This window comes from Mytilus californianus, unplaced genomic scaffold, assembly GCF_021869535.1.
Source record: "Mytilus californianus isolate M0D057914Y unplaced genomic scaffold, xbMytCali1.0.p SCAF_15, whole genome shotgun sequence".
Classification (NCBI taxonomy): Eukaryota; Metazoa; Mollusca; class Bivalvia; order Mytilida; family Mytilidae; genus Mytilus; species Mytilus californianus.
This window is the reverse complement of record NW_026262637.1, coordinates 29,612,008-29,636,628: the sequence shown is the minus strand read 5'-3', so window position 1 is coordinate 29,636,628 and position 24,621 is coordinate 29,612,008. Positions and strand designations below refer to the sequence as shown.

Here is a 24,621-nt window from a genome sequence, read left to right as displayed (position 1 = left end):
GGAATATATTCATTTCGTTTGGTGATGGGTAGTCAGGCCTTTGTCAGAAAGTAAAGATTATATGATCTGTAACTGTGTTTTGGCTGTATTTGTGTTTGTGCCGTTAGATAATTCCTTCAAATTACATTGTAACATTCAGACAAACTTAATAATGATGGAAAAAATAATTATTTAACTGTTAAACTAAGACTCTAGGCAAGTCATCAATATTAGTACTGCAAAAAAAAAAGAAAATATACTGATAATGGAATTGCTTATGTATAATGTTTGTCTGGAATAAATGTGATACGGGTTTTGATATTGTAAATACATCATCTCTTGAATAAAAATAATATATATTGTCTTAAAAGTTTGCCATTAGCTATTAATACATTTCTGTAAAGATCTAGGCAGTTTTAAGCTATAGAATTGTTTAAAAAAAAGTAATTTAAAAAGCACCTACTACACTCCAAGACCCTATTTATTGAATGGGAGATTACTCTTGTCTATCATTTTAGAATAGCCTGGCATCCTGACCCAATCAAATACTTCGTCGATAGGGCCAGGCGTAATACAATCCACGTGACCAACTATCAGCGCTGAACAGGACTGAATTACTGCGCATGTGCGTATTTTATAATCAAGGAATATATTGGTCGGATTGTTAATTAACTGTTGATTCACGATGTTAATCAACAACGCTTGGATTATATTTGTTAAAGTTTTCGAAATTTGCATTTCATATGAAAATAAAAATAGTTTTCAATAAATTTGTGGCAATATAAATATTTCCCGCCATGTGTCAAGAAATGACGCTATCCCAAGATGCATCATTCTAACATCCAATTGACGGAACCATGTTGTATTCCGCCTGGCTCTACTGTCAAGCAGTTGGCCAGGATCCCAGGCTATCATTTTAGAATTGATAGTGAGTTTTCTCCCCTTAAAGATGTTTACAATGCAAAGATAACATTTTTGGATTTCAATTATAACAGAGCTAAAAATTCCATTATTCAAATTCTTGTCGTCAAGTCTTCTAAGATCCTCTCCAAATTATAATGAAGTTTTCGGCTTATCAAATTGAAAACCTTGGATAAGCTTGATAATCAGAATAATCTGAACCTTTTCTTCAGATGGGGAAATTAATTTTGTGGTGAGTGGGGTATGTGAGCTTGCTAGCTAAAGGTTCTTTCATTAACCAAGAAGCTTAAATTGAAAAGAAATCAATATAAATTTAGATATTCGACTGACTTAACTTTTTTTAATTTTACACTTGCACCACTAACAATACTGACTAACTCTTAAGTCTTCCTGTAGCAGTTATTAAAGTTTTCCAACACATCAGTTAGGTTACCACTTTGGTATAATTCTTCCTCTTTAAGCAGAGAAATAGGTGGATGTGAAATACTATTTGTTTTTGATGATTGATTGATTGTTAGGTGTTGAGTGCCACTTTCAACACTACTTGCTATCTCATGGCAGTACAGGGGTAAATCTGCAGTAAGGAAAGTGAGACCCAATTGATTTTTAGGAGTCTAATTATTATAAGTGTTTAATCTTAAATTTGAGTGATGACTTTATCAAGAAAAACAATATTGAAATAAAGTTTGACCAACTGTCAGGAAAGGAACTCAAGAAATTGTAAAAAAAAAATGGAGAATTGCAAATATTAATCAGTATACATCGTATTGGTATATATCCCAAGATTGACAAAGCTGACTACCTAGCAGCGAGAGCTGTCAACCTATATTTGTACGTCCTATAATAGAAGTTCCCCTGGAAATTTTGTTTTAAAGCAATGCCATAATATCAATATTCTATACCCTTTATTCTGAATGGAACAAATTCTGTAATATTTGTTCCAGTGAAAATATTTTTTATGCCCCCGCTGTAGCAGAGGGAGCATTAAGTTTTACCCTCGGGCGTACGTCCCAAAATTGGTTTCTGTTGTTTAACTTAAGTTTGCCTCAGCCAAATGTTATGAAACTTATACACAATGCTCATATTACCACAAAACACAGATCAAGTTTGAATTTTGGTGGCGTCACTTTTACCGTTCTAGGGTTATGCCCCTTTACAAATGGAAAAATTGCTGAATTTTTCGTTTCCGTTCTCTAACTTTAGTTTGCCTCAACCAAATGTTATGAAACTTATGCACAATGCTAATTACCACAAAACACAGATCAAATTTGAATTTTAGTGGCATCACTTTGACCGTTCTAGAGTTATGCCCCTTTACAAATGGAAAAATTGCTGAATTTTTCGTTTCCGTTCTCTTACTTAAGTTTGCCTCAATTAAATGTTATGAAACGTATACACAATGCTTATTACCACAAAACTCAGATCAAGTACAAATTTGAGTAGCGTCACTTTTACAGTTCTTGAGTTAAGTCCCTTTTTAACGTTATATGCAAGCAGGGGCATCATCTGTCCCATTATTGACAGGACACATTCCCCCATTTATTTGATTTTATATTATGAAGGAACTTCTATTTCATGACGGAAATAGAATAGAAAATATTCATTGTGTTTTACTTGATTTCTACTTGACATAATCTAAATTTATTCTATTTCACTATTGAATCTTAGTTTTTTTTTATCAGTTTATGCTAGTTTTTTATCGAAATAGTTCTGCATTAAGGATTTAACCTGTTATTTCTGATTTTGATGCTTACAACTGATTATGATTGTCATTTGAGTAATACAGTCCCCTTGGAAACATTAAGTAATTACTTTCTCATAAAAATAATGAAAAACTGTTATCAATACCATCGTTAGCTATATATGAATCTATTAAATTTTTAATGAAAGGATTTGTTTTGTTCTTTTTAAATCTTTTGAATACATTAAGCTTTATGATTTTGCAATTTTTCAATATTTTGAACTGAATTTATTAATAATTTATAAAACTACTTTTCAGTCTGTACTGATGTGGAACGGAATAGATGAAATTTAATGAGTTTAATGGATAAATTTATTAATATTTTATTACTGCTCTACAAATCCCAGTGCATCTTTTTAGGTTGCACTTTTCAATATTTTTTCATGTAGGGAAAACTTTAAACCATCCATTGTGAATACTATGGAATAGTAGAAATAGTTAAAAGAGCTTTAAATGAGACAAAGTAAAGTTAAATAAAAGAAGTAAATTATATGCACTATGGCACGATTTATATTTTTCAAAAGATTTGTGTTACCTTTATTTTATTGATTAAATTTGGACAGTAATAATCTGACACTAATTGAACAGTATGCATATATTCAAATTTTAAGCACAAAAAAAAAAAACCAACATGATATTGGTACATTCATAACAATTTGCTATGTACTTAGATTAGTCATTTGCACAAAAATCTCAGGAATTATACATATATGAAAATTCCCACTATAGAAGAGGGACGAAAGATACCAGAGGGACAGTCAAATTCATAGATCAAAAACAAACTGACAACGCCATGGCCAAAAATAAAAGACAAACAGACAAATAATAGTACAGATGACACAACATAGAAAACTAAAGACTAAGCAACACGAACCTCACCAAAAACTGGGGGTGAATAGTATAGACTGCAAAGAAAGTGTTTGCTTCTAACAAACTATCAAAATGGTACAATTTTGGTACCTTTTAGAGTTTCTTTAATTTTTCCTGAAAGAGAGTTTATAGTATAACACATCAACATTGTTAACAAGAAAAGTTCACTGTACCTCTTTTCATGAAAATTTGGTTGAAAGTTTAACAATTCTGTATGAATTATATCTGGGGGAAATCATTCTGAAGAGAATAAAAGAAAAAAAATCATCTATAGAAATTGATATAGCTTTTAGTAACTTAATTATGGAAATCACTTTCAGGAACTAAGCAGAAAATTTGGGGTGTATTTTATCTCATTTTCTTGCTATATTATAAAATAGTGTTAATCTGGTTGCTAATAGATGTTGATATCCAATGATGCAAAGATTGGCAAAAACAGAGAATCTTGAATTCATGATTTATAAGTCAGAAATTGCAGTATATTTTATTCTTATCATTATTGTATAGTTACTGGTGAAAATGCCTGCGGACAGAAGATTCTGAGTTGGAGCTCCCAAAGAAAATAGTTTACAACAAAAAGACTGTGAAAACACAAAACTTGCCACTTTTGAACTTGGAATTTGTAGTTGTAGTGAAGATTTTCCATTCAACATTACATAATGAATTTCTCAATTTTTTCATAAGAATTCCAAGAAATGTAGATTTATCACTAATTAGGCTGTAGACAGGATGTGCATGTTGTACTCTCACATCTAGCTTTAATATGTATGTACCAATTAATGGGATGTTTCAAATAAGTGCTCGCTGCGATATAACCTTTTTGTGCTGATGCGTCTTAAAGCAATCACCAATCAATTAATCAAATAAGTGCTGTATGAAGTGTCTAGTTGAGGTACGGGTGGATCTTTTTTTAGTTTGACAATTAAGAGTTATTTAAAATTATTTATACAAACAGTATTATTCTGTAATATTGATAAACCTGAGCTTTTTTGCATTTAATTTATTGGTTGTTGTTTGCTTTGCCTTTAAAAAATTTCCTGCTGGACAAGAACAAATAAGCAATGAAATCTACCAAAGGTGACTTTTTATTTATATGCCCTGCACAGCAAAACAGATGTCCCACTTAAGCAAGGGTTTACTGCTTGAACAGGAGATTTCCAAAGGAATGATGCATGTAACAACATATCTACTGATATTACATACAGATGCTGATTTCTAAGAAAATAATCTTGAATTCTTCCATATAATAAGAAAATGTGGTATGATTGCCAATAAGACAACTATCCACCAAAGTTCAAATTAAGTGGATGTAAGCAATTATTATAGGCAATTGTATGGCCATCAACAATGAGAAAACCCATATCTTGTAGTAGATTTTAAAAGGCCCCGACATAAAAAATATGAAACAATTCAATTGAGAAAACAAACAGCTCAATTTATAACAAAACAATTTACGATAAAGCAAATCTGACAGACATGAAACAACAACAACCTCTGAAGTACAGGGTGATAACTTAGGACAGGCACATAAAGAATGTGGTGGGGTCAAACATGTTTGAAGGCACCAAGCCTTCCCCCTAACCTGGGACAATGGTGCAAACACAAGAAGAAACTACATAAAACAATAAACCAAAAACAAATATGAGAAACAGCAATAAAAGACAACCAGTCAATTACAGGCTCCTGACTTGGGACAGGCACAGTCCTATAGAATTTTGCAAGGTTAAACATGTTTGAAGGTGCCAACCATCCCCTTTCTTATAAAAACTGTGCATAAAATAAATGATTGAGAATAGAATGCATAACAACAATTTATAATGTTTGCAAATTCTAAAAATATATGGTACCAATGTTTCCAACTTAAAAAAGATAAGGAAACAATCCATTAGTAAGGTGGCTCAATTGAATGCTTGGTTGAATAGATGTAAGTCTTACTGCTTACGAGATTGAAAAACTTATACCGAAAATAAGATTTTATCCTTGATGGTACAGCAAAATTAATGCTTCATATTGGCCAGTATAAATATAATATATCTATAGCGCAAATTGAAAACTAAATTTTTGAGAGTAAAGATAATAATAATTAACATTACGTTAAATCGTTTGGTCAAAATATTGCAGATTTGATAATAGTCAGCCAGGTTAGTGCATTTATAACTGTAGTTGCTGTATCAGAATGATAAGGAAATAACAAATAATTCAAATTAGTTCCCTCGTTTTCAAAACAAAAATTGTTTTAAATTACAATAAAGAAAAAGGCTCTGCCATCTTTAAGCTTTCAACACATTTGCAGTTATCAAATCGAGATCTCGCAATTAATCATTGGAAGAACAAATATTTCTATAAAAGTGTCAAAATGAATGCAAGGCAGAACAGTTTTCAGATTTATAAATTTTCTCATTACATTGAAGGTATAGATTTTATTCCGATTTAGTCACTTTATTATTGCCTGGTTTAAAGGAAGGTTGATATGCATTGTCAAGACTATGGTAATTGTTTCCCACAAAATGGGAATTTGCTGTTATGCATTCTAATCTGAGTCATTTATTCCATGTACAGTTTTAAAAATAAAATAGAATTGTTAAATGTTTTTGCTGTAAGATTTTAGATCTGACATTATTGTATCATTTGAAGTCCCATTTAGAATTTGTACTTTTACAAAGAAATTTGGAAAAAATTTAGTTTGGTTTTTACCTGAAAAAAATGACACTCACTCACTCAGAAAATAATCCATGGTGCCTTAATAATCAAAATAATATGAATCAATGAATAAGACTAAATTTACCTTCAAAAGGTAGAATCCTCTTCATTCTAACTTATGAATAAAAGGAGATGTAAAGAATAAGTCAGTAGATTAGGAACCAAACTATACCATAAAATAGAAAAAGACATCTAGAGGTTAATATATAGTATTCTATAATAGATACTGGAATAAGTGTCCATAAATATGTTAACCCAGAAATGTCCAATTTTCATCTTCGCCAAATACTAAATATTTTAACTGTTGTTCTTTTAGATTGCTGTATAACATGCAATTAACTGTACAATGTAATTACATATTTATCATGATTTGGTGATAAAAAGGTTACTTGGTGCAAAGAGTAGTTTAGTATTTTTTTTCATGTCTGCATGCCATGATTTCACATTCATGAAGTTCAGAATAATATTATTTGTTAAGGGTAAGAAAATCACTCAGCAAGTTGCTGATGAAATATTTATAAGTACTGATTTTTTTCTGTGGCTGATTTCTAGATATGCTGGCTCGTATCGTAAGAAAAATAAGTATACTTTAGAGAATTGGTTTTTATTTGTTGAAGTTACATTGTAAAAAATAGATGTCAGTTTATCTTAAAACATTCCAAAATAGATGTTGTGTGGAAAATTGCATGTTTTTTGTCTATTAGACATTACACAGAGTTTGTGAAGTTTATTTACTGGAGAAAACAAATTTAGCACACAAGGGCAATTCAATTGTCTGCGCTAGTTAAAGTATGCAGAAGAATTAGCGGTTAGGGAAAACATGCAGGTCTTTATAGATATAATACAATTCTTGGCATCAAATGGAGTATTAATGATATTCTAATTTGCTGTGTGCACCTTAAAAAGGAAAAATTGTAGGTTTTTTGTCAAATTTGATTGTTTGATAAAGTAGCTGAAATAATAGAAAACGTTTGTTGAACATGATTGAACGATGAGTGTGTGAGAGATGTGTGGGTTTGGAAGTAGGTTGGAATATTCTGTGGAACGATGAGTGTGTGAGAGATGTGTGGGTTTGGAAGTAGGTTGGAATATTCTGTGGAACGATGAGTGTGTGAGAGATGTGTGGGTTTGGAAGTAGGTTGGAATATTCTGTGGAACGATGAGTGTGTGAGAGATGTGTGGGTTTGGAAGTAGGTTGGAATATTCTGTGGAAAATGTTCTGTTTACTTAAAGAGATGTTTATTTGTGCTCACTGTGGTTTTAGAAAGCAGATTATCAAAAACTTGGTTAACATATATCAATACAGATTACTTTAACTAAATTCTCAATCACCAGCTGATGCTGTATGACTAATTTAGATGCTAAACCTTTGGATGCATGTATAATTCCTTTTTTAGAATTATGGTGCATCAATCTAATTGTATTTCTGGATTTATCTACATCAGGAATTCTCAAATCTTTATTCTTAGAAAACGCTACATCATATTTTAATATTAGAAATGCATGTCTATATACTATTTTCTTTGTATATACAATAACATGTTTGATTAGCTTTGATCTACCACTCAGGAAATTTGGCAGTAAGAGGTTATTTAGTGTTATTTTATGGGCTCTGCACAGTTAATATTGGATTAAATAAATAAAACATTTGCTGTTGTTTCTCCTAAGAGGATGACTTCATTAGCAATAAAATAGCAATTGTGGAAACTTTTATTTACCCATTAATCTAATCCATAGAGCCAAGCCATATTCGCGTTAATTTGTTTCTAAGAAATCAATAGTCTTCCTTTTAAAGACAACTGATTTCTACAATTAAGATAATTTTGAACAGTTAATGATATTGTTATGCAATATACTATTAATAATAAAACTTGTAAATGCAATTTGAAAATACATATCTGAATTACATCTAGAAACACATTATAGTCTTTGACCAAAGAACCATTTGATTAAATTGGAAATTCAGTCTTTATTTCTAAAAAAAAAAGGCTGCAATTATTTGGTGGTGGAGGGTGGAATGGCATAAATAGTACACCAATGATAAATTATTTGTTGTATGACTTGTTTTTGTGTAAAAATACTGGACATCCGTCCATCTGTTCATTCTTGTAATAGCTCTCACCAGTACATTTCCAATAATATTTTTATGAAATTTATAAGGGCATTGTCTGGGATGAGTTTAAAATTCACCGCTGATCAATTAGTTTTACCAGAGTTAATTTTCCTTTTTTTTTGGATGGTGATGTTCCTTTGGCACCATCTTACAGTGTCTATATATCACAACTCTTTCGCTTTGCCTGACTGTCTGTTGTAACGTTTTGGATTTCAATGAACTGAATCTATGTATTATTGGTAAATTATTAAGTCAGGGATTTCGTTACCATAAATTACTTAAAACCTTTACTAAATTCTTCAATAGATATAAAAGATTTGGTTTGGAAGTTTGGTTGTATACCTGTAGAAAACTTATTTCAAACGGGATAGCACATCCTAGTTTTTACAGAGATGTTTTTTTACCTTGCCCAGAAATTTAGATACGCTCCAGGTAAACTTATCAATCCTTTAAACTTATTCTAAAAGGTTACCAATTCAACACTATAATGAGATCTTTAATTATTGTTTTTATTGGTATTAACATTGATTTTGATCAGTAAATTAAAATCAAACTAAATATTTTTTTTATATACATATGTACATTCATGGCTCTACAATCGGTCAATACCTGTATCGTTGCATTGCACAAGGTCATGTTTTTCTCTGACTGTTAATGACATCTTTACACTAAATCCATTGGATGTTGGGTGTGTACTGATTTATATTTTAGTCTTAGATGCATGATTTTTTTTATTAGTTGTTATTGGCTTTGAACTAGCTGTATGCTTGCACTAATAACTGTGAGTACTCTCAGATCTGTACTTAGTGTGTCTTTTTGTTCTGGAGATATATACCCTGCCATGTCCACTCTGTGTTTTTGTTAGATGTATTTCTGCTTGGTATCCATCTAATGAATTAAGCCCTTTTTAACTGATTTTTATAGTTTGTTCTTATGTTGTACTGTTACACCACTGTCCCAGGTTAGGGTGCCTTCAAACTAGTTTAACCCTGCCACATTCTGTATGTGTCTGTCCTAAGTCAGCAGCCTGTAATTCAGTGGTATTGGTTTGTTGCTTTATATCATATTTGTTTTTCGTTCATTATTTTTTACAAATATTAGGGCGTTAGTTTTCTGGTTTGAATTGTTTTACAATTTTCATTTCGGGGCCTGTTTTAGTTGACTGTGGTATGGGTTTTACTCATTGTTGAAGGCCTATATTTGTTAATTTCTGTGTCGTTTGGTCTCTTGTGGAAAGTTGTCTCATTGGCAATCATACCATATCTTCTTATTTTTATATTATGTCCCTTTAAAATGAAAATTTTATAGAAAATTGCATTGTAAGTGCTCTCAAGTGTACAGAACTTATTACAATCAACCAATGAGCTAGTCACTTGTTAAAGCAAGATCAGGATGACCCCAACAATAATTTATGATATGTATTGATAAAGCTATTTATGTATTTGAAGAAACATTAGGATCTGTAAATTGCTTTTTAATGTGTTGAAAACTTTTAACAAGCTAATTCTGATCATTTTTTTTTTCGCCTCCATTTCACATTTTGAAAACTTTTTTTCACATGAGCTTGAAAGTGCTCATGTTGAAGGACAAGCATACAAAATAAGAACAGAAGTGAAAAAAATGACCAGAATAAGTATGGTTTACAACTTATCATGTTTTCTGCTTATTGATATGTATAGGCTATCAGGTTTTCTACACATTGATATTGTAAAATATCAGCCGCGTGCCACAATGTGAACCATTTTGGCAAGTGAAAGCAGGGAACGAGCAAAAAAGCTTTGCATTGTGTTGAACAAATGATATTTTACGATATCTTTATGTAGAAAACCTGATAATCTGTTTAGTGTTCTGTATTACAGGTCTTTTCCCCCTCCCTTATACAGATTTTTATAATGCTTAACAAGGGCAAGCTTGATAATATCTCCTCACAAATTGTGACATTGCTGTAAAATTCTCTTCAAATAATACCTTTCACATCTTTCTGATACTTTATGATATAAATGTCAAGTAGAATTGGTCATACACATATATATGCATATCATTCTTTTCATACATGCATAATTTGGAGTAATTGTCTATTTTGTATTCATGCTTCATGTAAGGTATGGTGAGAATTCCGGATTTAGAAATATGAAGTTTAAAATTGGAAATAATGAAAATTGCTCTTGATTAGTAACAATATTGATAATTTTTTTTTCTATTTTCAGATGCCACCATTGTGGTACTTTGGATTAATACAATTAGCTCATGTGATTACAGTTAATTATGCCACAATTAATCCAGGTAAGTACTATTGGAGGAACCTCTGAATCTGAAATTAACAAGATTGAAATATTTTACTGAATTAATGTTTTTAATTGATTTTTATTTGCTCACTGTACAAAAAGAATGATTGTGAACAGTTGCAAACACATGATATATGTCATTGTCCTTTTTCTGTTTTTCATTACCGGTAGTCCTTTTTAAGTTAAACATCTTCTCTCAAACTTCTTCAACAACAAATGCTTAGGTTAAGCGATCCTTGTTTTTCTTACCTTTTTTTTTTTTTTTTAGCTCATCTTGTCTAAAAGACCATATGAGCTTTTTCTATCACTTAGTGATCATTGTCCTCGTCCAATTGTCTATACATACAAACTTTATTTAATTTTTTACTTGAAACTCCTTGGCAGAATGTTACCAAACTTTACTTTGTCTTTTGGTCTTTTTCTTTTTTTACCATGGCGTTGTCAGTTTATTTTCGACTTATGAGCTGAATGTCCCATTGGTATCTTTTGCCTCTCTTTTACTAGAATGTTTCTTAAGAGAATCTAGTTTAGAAACTGTTTCTGGGGATTTGATCCATCAACAAACAAAATTGTCAACTGACTTCTTATAGGAGTTATTTTCTCTGAATGGTGATTTTTACCTTTTTTTGCATTTTTGACAAAAACTTTATTAGATAAAGAGAAACTTCAAAATGAAAAAAAAGGTCATCAAAGTCAACATGGCCTAACTGTCAGACTCTTTATAGGATTAATTGCCCATTAATGACGATTATGTACTAATTTTTATAACTTTGCCAATTTTCTCAAAAATTTTGTTGCAAGGGAAATAAACCTTTCCCCAGAATCGGTTGGTGTTTATCAGGCTATTTAAATTTTTGCAAGATGAACTGTCAATTGAATTAATACAATAGCTATTATTCTCTGTGGAGCTCATTTAATGGGAACCCGGAACTTTAAATTTCTCCTTTTAAAACTGATCATTCATTGATAAATTTGGCTGTACAAAAAAATACTCCTTGTGATAAAAATACATGTACCAATACTGGATAATGGCATACTTTGTCAGAGCATTAGATAATAATTACAAATCTATGTCAATAGAAGACTACTGAGGTACAAATTTTATGAGAAGAAGCTGTAGACAATTTTGTTTATGATGGTGCATTATTTTTGCAAAAAAATTACATCAATTTATTTTGTTTTTATAATGATGAAACTTAAGGCTGGTATAGCAGTGCAATCAACGTTTCCCTAATGCAATCTGGTCACCAACTGAACAAACTATTATTACAGTAGAAATAAATTAGTTGATATTGAATAAATACAACATCACATGCAGTTTTGTATGTCATTATTGAGAATGGGATAGTGATTTTCATAATATGATAATTGCAGCATGGCACCATGCATTTGCCAGAAACAAGAAACTAGACTTTGCTATATTATTACAAAGTAATAGATCTGTATCAGAGAAAGGTCGTTGATGGTTTAAAGCATATATCACTAAAACCAGTTCTTGCTTTCTTCATATACACCAATGAATCTTTCAAACCAGCTGTTATTTCTAGTGGTGATTGTTCTGTTGTTCTCATGCAGACATTATTGCCCCAAGATGGAATCAAAGAGAGTCATTTTATAGTTCACTTAAAAACTAATTGTAGGTTCTGTTGAGCTGCGATTTCTGTTGCAGAAAGTGAGACATAGGGATAGTGATCAGGCAGCGACAGCTGTGGTGTTAACTAAACTACTTAAAAGCTTTTTATTTCAGAAGGTAGAAGACCTGGATGGTTCATACTTTGTATATAAATGCCTTATGTTATGAAGTTTCTGTCTATCATATGTCCATTGTCCTTGACCTCATTTTCATGGTTCAGTGATTACTTGAAAAAAAAGTTAAGATATTTTGTAATCTTTATTTATCTCTTATTATGAGCAATAGGATAACTATAAATTTGTATGTGCATACCTTGCAAGGTCCTCATGCCTGTCAGTTTGTTTTCACTTGACCTCGATCTCATTTCATGGATCGGTGAACAAGGTTAAGTTTCGTGGTCAAGTCCATATCTCAGATACTATAAGCAAAAGGTCTACCATATTGTAGAATATTGTGTATGGAATCATAATGTAAGGTGTATATTTCTGTCTGGCAGTTATCATCAAACCTTGACCTCATTTTCATGGTTCATTGGTCAGTGTTAAATTTTCCTGGTTAAGGTTGTTTCTTATATACTTTATGCAATAGGTCAACTATATTTAAAGCATGGAATGATTGTAAGGTGTACATGTCTGTCTGGCGGGGTTTATCTGACCTTGGCATCATTTTCATGGTTGATTGGTCATTATAAAGGTTTCATGGTTCGGTCTAATTTTTGTATACTATATAAGAAATAGGTCAATTATATTTGGTGTATGGTATGATTGTAAGGTGTACATGTATTTCTGGCTTGGTTTATCTGACCTTATATACAAGTTTATGTGAACATACTTGAAGTAAACTTTATATTTAGGACTATCAGCGTAAAATCATTGGTTTAAGTAAAGCAGGCGAGACATTTCAGCATGTGCACTCTTGTTTTGTTTAAGTTTTCTTTTTCTTTTTAAAGAATATAAGATGCATTTATTTATTGGAACAAGAACAAAGGTTTTATACCCGAATCAATGGGAGCGGATATGTTGGTTTACCTCTATCAGTAACACATTTATATTGCATTTTCCCTAGCAACCACAAGTTGTTATAGCTTTTTGAAATATGGTAAAAAGCTTCATCAGGTTATACCGTGAAATAAGTTTTCAGTTCCTTCCATGTTTTCTTTCCTGTTTGCTGAAATCTTATATTTTAATAATGTCATTCACATTATGAATTCCCCCACATATTTCTCTGCAACTTAAATATATATGGTGCAAGACTTCATTTTGTTGTGCCATATACCATTTATATGTAACATTTTTTCTGTTCCTTCAAATTTGTCTTTCTTGTTTGACAACAACATTGAGCTTGACAAATGCAGTTGTGTGAGCCTGTATTTGTTTTTAAGTTTTCTTGCTGATGAAGATAATAAATTTCAATTTTCAGGTTGTTGTTAAACTGGGATTGCTTCATAATATTTGTACATTTATAATTCATATGGCCACATTATTCATAATTGGATAGATTTATCATTAAATTAAGCCATCTTATTTTTATAAATTTTGGATTACTGACTTAAAAGAAATTTTCTTAAAAGGAATGATAAAATGTATTGGTAAAAAAGTTGGATATTTTTACTTAATTAAATTGTTTAACTGAAGGCAATTTGATGAGTTTGAAATTGAGATTCAATACTATATTGACATATTGAGTTGTCAACTGTAACATTTATATGGCATGTTGTCTGAATGTTCAATACTTTCAAATCAATTCTTTAATATTCCATGAAATTCTCAACTTAAAAGTATAGTTGTGATGTATTTTAACAGTTCATTTAGAACATATTTATTTGATGGGTATAATTTAAATTTCCAAGATGTGATGATTGATGTTGAACTTTGAATTGATGCTTTTTTAAACATTTTTTGGGACTTTAAAAACAAGGACTGAATACCTTGGGGATACCATTGCACAATTTGATTATTTCGATAACTAATTAATTGCTTATTAGCATGTAATGTTTTGGAAGAACATAAATTGTTCTTTGAAGAGACAACAATAATTTTCTATAAATAAATATTATCTCATGACAGGTTTTTTTCCAGTTTTCAGCTACAAAATAGTTTTGGAAGAGAAACTTTTAATGTTTTTTTTTTTTATTTCAGAATTATTTTAAGGCTTTAAAAAATATTCAGCTACATGCCATATAAAGCTCACTACCATAATATGAAATGCTTTCTTATGATATTATATAGTAATATGCAAGTTATGGGATTACAATTTATCTATGTAAAATATCCCTTTTACACAATTTATTTGTATGGTCTTCTCTTACTTTGATTAAGTCCCTTGGATTAATTGTCAAATTTGACATTTTTTTACAAATAATATATATTCATGTTAATCTATTTGTTTCACAACAGACAAGGATAACTGCATTAATTACGAGAGTGACTACCATGTCGATAGAGGTAACAATATTCAAGTGATTAACAGGTGTTTTACTTTACACTAACAGTGTTAACAGCTTATTAACAGTTCATTTAATATTACTTTCAATAACTGTGTGGTAGTGGTATTAACAGCAAAAGTTAATATAGATTAAAAGACAATCTTATTATAATTATTTAGTGTTAACAGCAAAAGTGAATATAGAAATAACAGATAATATAGCATTGTTATTTAGTGTTAACAACAAAAGTTAATATAGAATTAACTGATATTATAGTACTGTTATTTAGTGTTAACAATTTGATTACAGATTATGTAAAAGTAAGGGTTAGGAGGTTTATTATAAAGCGATGCATTAAGGCCAATTTTAACTTAGATTTTAAGTATTCACAAATTATCATACCAAACTTGTATTAAATCAATTGATAGGTACATTCAAAATCTGTTAAATATTAAGAATATTCAACAAGATATTAATGATAATATGGCATATTATATAATATTTCATGGTAATATAACAAAAATTGTATTGTTTTGATATTCATCTGTGAGTGGGAACTATATTTCCAAGTATAAAAAATCTTTGAAAATCTAAAATCAAAAGTACAATTTTGGCGAATAAATTGACAAAACGGAATTCTTAATGTTTGATGATATATTTATGATGTTTGAAGTAAGTTATATCATAGATGGGTATTACATCTATGGTTAATACATGTATATCAATAATGTGCTGCTTTATATCATTGTTACATAAGATGTTTACTCAAATAATTCCTAAGGCAATCACAAAAGTAATTATAGGTTTGATTTACAAACTAAACTTTAGTTTATAGCCCACAAGTAATTTAAGAAAGTTAATTTCTGTAACAAATGCTTTATTTCAAACTGTCTTACAATCATCTTGTTCTCTAACAAATAATTTCTATTGTCTTAAAATTAATGGTTTGAAATTTGACTGGATGTTTGACAATGTAATCGATATCGTTTCCCCAGTATATTAATGGATTAACCGAAAACTGTCTTCCACAATATAAAATGGATTTACAGATTTATTTTGTATTAAAGATGATGTTTTTTATTATTATTTTATTCAGTTTCAAGCAAAATTGGGCTTGAGGGTTTTAAACTTTGACATTTATATGTGTCATTGCTTGATTTTTTGTAAGAAAAAATATAGTTTAAGTTGGAAAAACATCTTTTTGTGAGAGGCAAGAAGAAAAGTTCATCATGAAAATATATTTCATACAATTTTTTATTTTTTTATTTTAGCATGTGAGTGTATAGTGTACCAAAGCCTAGGTGGTACAGAAGGAAGATTTAACTCCCCTAATTTCCCACAATTCTACAGTAGAGGAATAGAATGTATCCTGTTTACATTTATTGGCGATGTTGGAGAATTAGTGGAAATAAAATTTACTGATTTTGAGATGATGTACCCTGATGTAAATAAAACGTATGTTTATGTTACTATAGTTACACCAAACACATACAGTATAAAAAATGTGAATAATTGGATTTAATATCCAACATACAAATCATATCCTTTTGTCTATGAAGATCTTGATGAATGCACAGTTATCATATCGTTACTTTATCAAATAAACATATTATACTGAGTTCATTGGGCATAAAAAAAGTCTAATAGAACAACCTATGTATGTAACTGTTTTAGATAATTTTTTCACAGTCATTCACATTCAAGACTATGCAAGCAGTCACACTAATGCACACTGAAAAGAAATTTGGTAACACTCTGTTACATAAAAAAATGCAACAGTCATTAAATAGCTTTACTGAACTAGTAAACATTATTGTTTAGGGGTCAGATGAAGCCTGACTCCAGGTGCAGGATTTTCTCGCTGCGCTGAAGACCCATTGGTGGCCTTGGGCTGGTCTTTGCTCTAAATTGGTTGGGTTGTTAAATGTCTTTTTGACATATTCTCCATTTCTATTCTCTATTCTATTAGCATTATTGAAAGCTGTGTATTGATCTTTGAAAATATTTGTGTTGATTGTGTGCTGTCTCATTGAAGTTTATCACATATCTTCTTTTTGTCCATCCGTACGGCAGGTCTTGTTAGCGCTCTCACATGTATAATTCTTACCAGATTTTTATAAAACTGATATCATAGATTTATATCAGCAATGTTTCTGATGAATTTGAAAATCAGTGCCGATCAACTATTTTTGAAAGAGTTATGCCCCTTGGAAACATTCATTATATGGAAAATTGCATCGTTAGCCCTCTCATGTGTACAATTCTTGCCAGATTTTTATGAAACTTATATTGTAGGTTTATATCAGCAATGTCCCTGACGAGTTTGAAAATCAGTGACAATCAACGATTTTTGAAAGAGTTATGCCCCTTTGAAACATTAATTATATGGAAAACTGCATCGTTTGCTCTCTCATGTGTACAACTCTGTCCAGATTTTTATAAAACTTCTATTGTAGGTTTATATCAGCAATGTCTTGGTCGAGTTAGAAAATCAGTGTGGATCAACTTGTTTAAAAGAGTTATATCCCTTTGAAACATTCATTATATGGAAAATTGTATTGTTAGCACTCTCGTGTGTACAATTCATGCCAGATTTTTATGAAACTTATATTGTAGGTTTATATCAGCAATGTCTCGGACTATTTTGATAATCAGTGCCGATCAGCTATTTTAAAAAGAGTTATGCCCCTTAGGAATATAAATTATAGGAAAATTTGCATTGTTATTGGTCTCGTGTACAATTATTGGTTAGATTTTTATCAAATTCATATCAAAGGTTATATAAAAGCAATGTCTCGGACGATTTCGAAAAAAAGTGCAGATCAAATATTTTAATGAGGTTCCCTTGGAAAAATTAAGTACATCGGAAATTGCTCTCAAGTCTTCAACTCTCTAGTAAAATAACTTAACAAAAGTTTTTTAATATTTTTTTTTTAAGTTATTTCCCTTGGACAGAATAGAAAAAATATGTGCAATGCAGGGGACATTGGAACTCTGTTCTTTTATTACATAAGATCATTATTCGTGAATTCCAATTAAAATGCAGAAAAACCGATTACATTATGTCCAAATCTTATATTTATTAATAAAAAGCATTATATAAATGGAAAACAGTTGTCTTTTAACATTAATGCTGGTTGTATTTTGTAGGATTAAGTTTTAGTGAATTGGAGTTATCTCCCTTTGAATGTACGTTTTCCATTCATGAAAATGTCAACGGTGTAAATGAAAATTATAAACTCTACAAGGATAATTTTATCAATTGATCTAGTAATTAAGGATTATATAAATTCATGATTACTGTAATTAATGAGCTGCCCAATATTTCCCCCAAGCAAAAATTGTGCGTTACTTCCTGTTCTTTTTGTCCAAAGTATTAAGTTTTGCTTTTACATGTTGAAGTGAAAAGCATCACTTGTTATAAACAGTGAATACTCCACTATATTATGGTGAGGTATACACAATTTTGCAGAATATCAGATTTTTAAAAGCTTGTTTTGATATGCTTTAGATCTCATTTAAATGGATCTGAATATAAAAAAAAAGATAAATGTTGGATTTTAATATACTTCAAGAGATACAATCAATTAAAAATAGTTAAATAGATTTATAAATGTAAAGAATGCATGTTAGAAGCGCTGTTAAAATTCATTTTTTTTCTAATTTTGTTATTTTCACTTTATTTTATCAATATAAAAAAAACTTGAGAAAAAAGATACAGCATGTTCCTGAGTCGAAGCCAGGAACCTCATCAATGGTCATTTTATATGTCATGCAAATACATTAGGTCATTTGGGGGGTTCAGCGATGGTTGCAGATCTTTTATAGTTTCTTATTAATTTACTCATTGAATTTTTTATGCCCCACCTAGGGCCATTATGTTTTTCAGTCTGTGCGTCCGTTCGTCCGTCCGTCTGTCCGTCTGTCCCATGTCAGGTTAAAGTTTTTGGTCAAGGTACTTTTTGATGAAGTTGAAATCCAATCAACTTGAAACTTAGTACACATGTTTCCTATTATATGATCTTTCTAATCTTAATGCCAAAAATTTTGACCCCAATTTCACGGTCCACTGAACGTAGAAAATGATAGTGCGAGTGGGGCATCAGTGTACTATGGACACATTCTTGTTTACTTTAGGTGATTGATAGCTGGACATTTTGTTTAGACACCTGTTTATTTTTGAAGACTAGATGTCGTTTGGATTTTTTGTTGTTGGGTTGCTGGGTTGCTGTCTCGTTTTCATATAATGTATATTTCCTTTTTATTCACACATGATAAACCAATAAAACACTGCCATCTTTTAATAGTCATCATGAACTAGAAGCTATGTTCTCAGTTTTGTTTTATGGTCATGTGATAGTTTTAAAGGTTGTAAATTATTTATGTGGAATTTCTTTAAATCTTTGTTTCTGAAAATCAGATTGATTGATTCATCTTGCTGTAATACGAGGAACATTTCATGACAATGATTCACAGATTTAGTCCCAGAAAATTCTTTGTGAAAAAGATAGGACATAAAACTCTGTGGAAGTGAAATAAAAGGAATCATTGCTCACATAAAATAAGATCAGACCAATTTTATGGACGATCAATTTGGTCATGTAAAACGGTCATAACATAGCTAATTAATTTCCCGTCATTCTAAGATGGAGGAAATATGAGCTGAGTTTCAGATTTGAAATGATAATAAAGGGATTTGTAGCTCTTTTTAAAACAGTGTGTGTAAAATAACTAGTTTTTGATGTTTTTCTAATAATTGTTTTTATGTTAGCAATACAATTCTATAGTAAATTTCTGAATTGAGATATTTCTAGATGGCTTTTCTTATGCATTTTTATGTTAACTGTTATAGGTGAACATAAAAATCTATAATAAAGTGCACTTTATACATTTTCTTTTGAAAAAAAATATTGTATAATTTGTCATAATGGGGATGATAAATCTGATGTCCTTATGGGATGAGTGCCACTCTCTCTGCTCGTTTAAGAACCATTGCAGCAACTTTGTGAGGGGTTTGTGGGAAAACAGTCAGAATTGTCTGAGGTTTCCTGGTTTATTTGGTCATAATTTTTGGTCTTTGGTTGTTTTTGTTTTCCCATCATGTGAACACCCTTAATATTTTTTTTACAATTCAATTTGCTTGATTTGTGTAGCAAATTTCAAGACAAAAAAATAATACTATTGGTTTCATCAACAAAAACTGAAAATGCTTATTAACAAAAAGTAAACAAATAGATAAGTGAATACATAACAAGTCTGCTTCTATTGGTATCAACTTCTTTATATTATGTCTAAAAATGACCCCACAATATTTTTTTGAAAAAATATGTTTTTTTGTGAAATGTATAGTGAAAAATCTTGATATGTCCATGCACTATTGCTGTATTTCTGTCTTCAGTGTATAGGGTCTTGCACCTCCATTTTTAGCTCACCAGGGCCCAAAGGGCCCCATGTGAGCTTATGCCATCACTTGGCATCCGTCGTCGTCGTCTGTCATCGTAAACTATTTAAAAAATCTTCTCCTCTGAAACTACTGGGCCAAATACCTTCAAACTTTAACTAAATGTTCCTTAGGGTATCTAGTTAATAAATTGTATCCGAAGTTTTGATCCATTGACAAACATGGCCGCCATGGCTAAAAATAGAACATAGGGGTCAAATGCAGTTTTTGGCTTATATCTCAAACACTAAAGCTTTTAGAGCAAATCTGACATGGGGTGAAATTGTTCAATTGGTCTAGATTTATCGGCCCTGAAATTATCAGACGAATCGAACAACCCATTGTTGGGTTGCTGCCACCGAATTGGTAGTTTTAACAAAATTTTGCAGTTTTTTGTTATTATTTTGAATATTACTATAGATATATGTAAACTGTAAGCAGCAATAATGTTCAGCAAAGTAAGATCTACAAAAAAGTTCATATGACCAAAATTGTCAATTGACTCCTTAAGGAGTTATTGCCCTATAAATACAATTTTACACAATTTGTTCATCAAGTTTGCTAACATTTAAAAATCTTCTCCTCTGAAATACAGGTGAGCGATTCAGGCTCTTGAGAGACTCTTGTTACCTGCATCATCAAAGGCGAAAGCAGGTCTAGTAAGCACTTGACTCTATTCATTGGAAAGAAAACTTTCATCAAAGTTTTCTTTGCTTCTATGAAAGTGAATGATTTAATATTTGGTCTGCAGCTTTATAATGTTGAATTGTAGCTAGAAAGCAATTTTTATAGTTGCCATGTCTCCACTTCCTGTTTGCCGATTGTTTGAAATTGTACAACATTCATTGTACAAGGAAAATTTTCTGTCAAAGTTTTCTTGGCTTCTATCAAAGAGTATGCTTAAATATTTGGTCTGCAGCTTGATAATGAAGAGTTGTAACAAGTTAGCAATTTTTACATCTGCCGTTTAGATACTTCCTGTTTGCTGACAGTTTGAAATTTTACAACACTCAGTGTACAGGGAAATTTTTGTCAAAAGTTTTCTTGGCATCATTGAAAGGGAATGATCAGTAATTTACGCTCCAGTATAAATGTAACCTCAATCAATTGCATGCAGCGAAGCAGGTCCAGACCAGGTAATTGTTCTTGTTTTCCTGGTGATTTTGGACCTTTTCAGGCATTTTGTTATCTTCTAAAATTCCCTGGTATCTTTTTTCAAGGATGATTAACATGCCTTTTTAACAAGAACCAGATGTGGATCCAGGATTTTAAAAAAGAGGGGCCAACCAACAAGGCAACGTAAGGAGTGCAACTTGTAAAAAGTCTTTGCATTTACCATATAGTGTATGTAGCTCCATAAGGGAGATTTCCTTCCCCCTTAATCCACCTCTGTGAACATATATACTGCCATCACTTCTATATAACATCTATCTAAAAACAAGACCTATAGGATAGTTATTTTGTATACAAAAATGTTTTAATTTATCAACTGATTTATTAATATGTTTTGCAATTAGAGGATTTTAGTAATTCACTATAGCTTTAATATCCAAATACATGTACAAAAAAATGAAGCTAGAGGCCAAATGAAATTAGTTCAAAACTTGAGTTGACTCTTTTGTCATGTTTTATAGATGAAATTGTGGAAGGTTCAACATTAACAATTGCTTATATTGTATCTTATATCTTAATCCCCCTTTCATTTAAGTGATTTGCCCAGGGTTGTTAAGATTGTTTCAACTGACCTTGACCTCATTTTCTGGCTCCAGAAGTACAAAATATATCTTAGAGTTAAACAACCGTACCCTTTACATTTGTGAAAGACTGATTACCTCCATTTATACTCTTATGCTATTGTTGATGGAATTACTTTTGATAAATAAATAAATTGAAACTTCCCTCCTCATTAAATATGTTGAACAGTCCAAGCATCCTCACAAATGATAGTACCTTGACTAATTAAAAATTTGCAAAACAAAGACATCCCCGTGTAAATTAGTGCAACATTTGAACTGGTTTGTCCAAATAAGGAAACAGCTAGTACCACAGAAATGACAAAAGATTTAGATATATAAAAATTTGTATATTAACAAATGACAACAAGGGAAAAACTCACAGATGTCTCGGCCAGCCATGTAAAGATATTTTGGCTTTCTATTTCTGGTTGTAAATAGTTGTTTTTTTTACAAAGAAGAGTTATTATAAGAGATAAGCTTATGTTTTATCCATATGATTGAAATCTCCTGCAAACATTTTCACAATATATCTTCTGTCATGATAAGAATTTATTGTAACTAATACTGAATATTTTCATGGATTCTGAGTATTTTTGCAGTTTGATTTTTTGGTGAAAATAGTATCTGGTACCTTGGCTCTGTTATAAGCATTGACATATTGCATCCATTCACAATTCATTTCAGAGTCCTTAACCATGTTAAAGTGGTCTGCTCCCAATCAATGTCAGCATCTGTTGAAAGAAAAAAGGAGTGATTTTATGAAGAATACAACAAAAAAATGGCTTTTATATCAAAAACAAATATTTACATATAAAAAAGACTCCCTCCTGAATTTTACAATTGACATAATATTTCGTGTATTAATGTTTATGTATAACTGTACCTGAATTTATTCTTTGCTGTTCATTGAATCCTCATGTATATTTTTTCAGATGTAAAGATTATTTAAGACTTTTCCTGAAATTAAACCGTCCTGAAATAAATGAAAACATGCAACACAATTATGAATTATGTGGAAGTATGTCAACTTTACAACAAAAAACATTTTATTCCAAAGATAGGAGTTTAATCATGGAATTCCAGACAACACGACCTATTGGACAACAGCTCACTTTCTTTAAAGGATTTCGAGGATTCTTCAGATTTTTAGATGCAAGTAGGTTATTTTCAGGCCTTGATGTAAAAAACATACATAATATTTGGATTTGTAAGGGTGACTAAAAAATTATGAAATTATTCGATTTATTTATATACTGTAAAAGCAGAAATTTTCGTGGAGGATTTAATTTCGTTTATTTCGTGGACAGAATATATCCACGAAATTAAAACCCCCACGAAAATTTCACCTACATATAATATCACTTCCATTTAATGGAAACCACGAAATTAAATCCCCATGAAATTTTATATAGAGACAAAACCACGAAATTTTAACCCCACGAAAATTAATGTTTCTACAGTATTCATCACAATTTTGTCATTTTTTTCACACTTGCTACAAAAGTCGCAGATTGTGAACCATAGAGATTAAAATACACCAGTGTCCGGGGCGTAAATTATTTGTATAAATCTTTATATTTCAGAGGGTAGAAGACCTAGATGCTTCATACTTAAATGTATACATATGCCTAATGTTTCAAAAAGTTTCAGTCTGACAGATGTCCATTGTCCTTGACCTCATTTTCATGGTTCAAAAACTGCTTAAAAAATGTATAGTTTTATAGTTTTGATAGGTAAACTATATTTGATATACGTGTTCCTTGCAACGTCTTCATGTCCATCAGACAGGGTTCATCTGACCTCAACCTCACATCATGTATCAGTGATCATGGTTAAAGTTATGTGATAAGGGTCCATTTCTCAAATGCTATAAGCAGTAGGTCAAATATATGTGGTGTAATTTAAGGTGAACATGTCAGTGTGGCAGGTTTCATATGACCTTGACCACATTTTCATGATTCATTGGTCAACGTTAAGTAGTTGTGTTTTGGTCTGTTTTTCAAATACTTTAAGCAATATGTCAACTATATTTGGTGTGTGGAATGATTGTAAGGTGAATATGTCTTTCTTGCAGGTTTCATCTGAACTTGATGGTTTAGTCACTTTCTTATATACTGTAAATTCAGAAATTATTGCGTGCATTTATTATTGCGATTTTTTCATTTTAGAATAAAATGCGATTTTAATTTTTGTGATATTGATAAAAATCCTGTTTAATTCATATAAAAAATTTCAAAATGCGAGTTTAAATTATTGCGATTATTATCCTGTCGCATTTTTCGCAATAATAAAAACATCGCAATAATTTCTGAATTTACAGTACTATATACAATAAGTTATCTTTATTTGGTACACAGAATGATTTTAAGGTGTACATGTCCGTCTGGCATGTATCATCTGACCTTTACTTCATTTTCATGGTTGATTGGTCAATGTTTGGTCTGTTTCTTTGATACTGTAAGCAAAGGGTCAACTATATTTGGTGTATGGAATGCTTGTAAGGTGAAAATGTCTGTCTTGCAGGGTTTATCTGACCTTACTGTCAAGGATCATTGATAAATTAAGTTTATGTGATGCTTGAAACAAAACCTTTGTCTTTGATACTTTTAGACATTAAATCAATCATCATCAGTAAAACAGGCAAGACATTTCAGTGTGTGCACTCTTGTCCATTGTACTTTAATAATTAAAACTACTCTGAAACTGGTTGTTGGAAATCTTTCATACTTGATAGGATATGTATGCCCACCTATGATAGTGTTTATGTTTTCTGGTCTG

At 30.9% G+C, this 24,621-nt stretch overlaps 1 protein-coding gene across 1 annotated transcript in view; it reads left to right on the top strand.

The window, feature by feature from the left end:
- Nucleotides 1-24,621, top strand: part of LOC127725832 (suppressor of lurcher protein 1-like) — a 202,508-nt gene that overhangs the window by 109,277 nt on the left and 68,610 nt on the right. Inside the window, exons 4-7 of the mRNA XM_052233143.1 lie at nucleotides 10,532-10,607; nucleotides 14,639-14,686; nucleotides 15,939-16,122; nucleotides 22,776-22,999. Coding sequence (XP_052089103.1) covers nucleotides 10,532-10,607; nucleotides 14,639-14,686; nucleotides 15,939-16,122; nucleotides 22,776-22,999 — 532 coding nt within the window. The remainder of the gene's footprint in view (nucleotides 1-10,531; nucleotides 10,608-14,638; nucleotides 14,687-15,938; nucleotides 16,123-22,775; nucleotides 23,000-24,621) is intronic.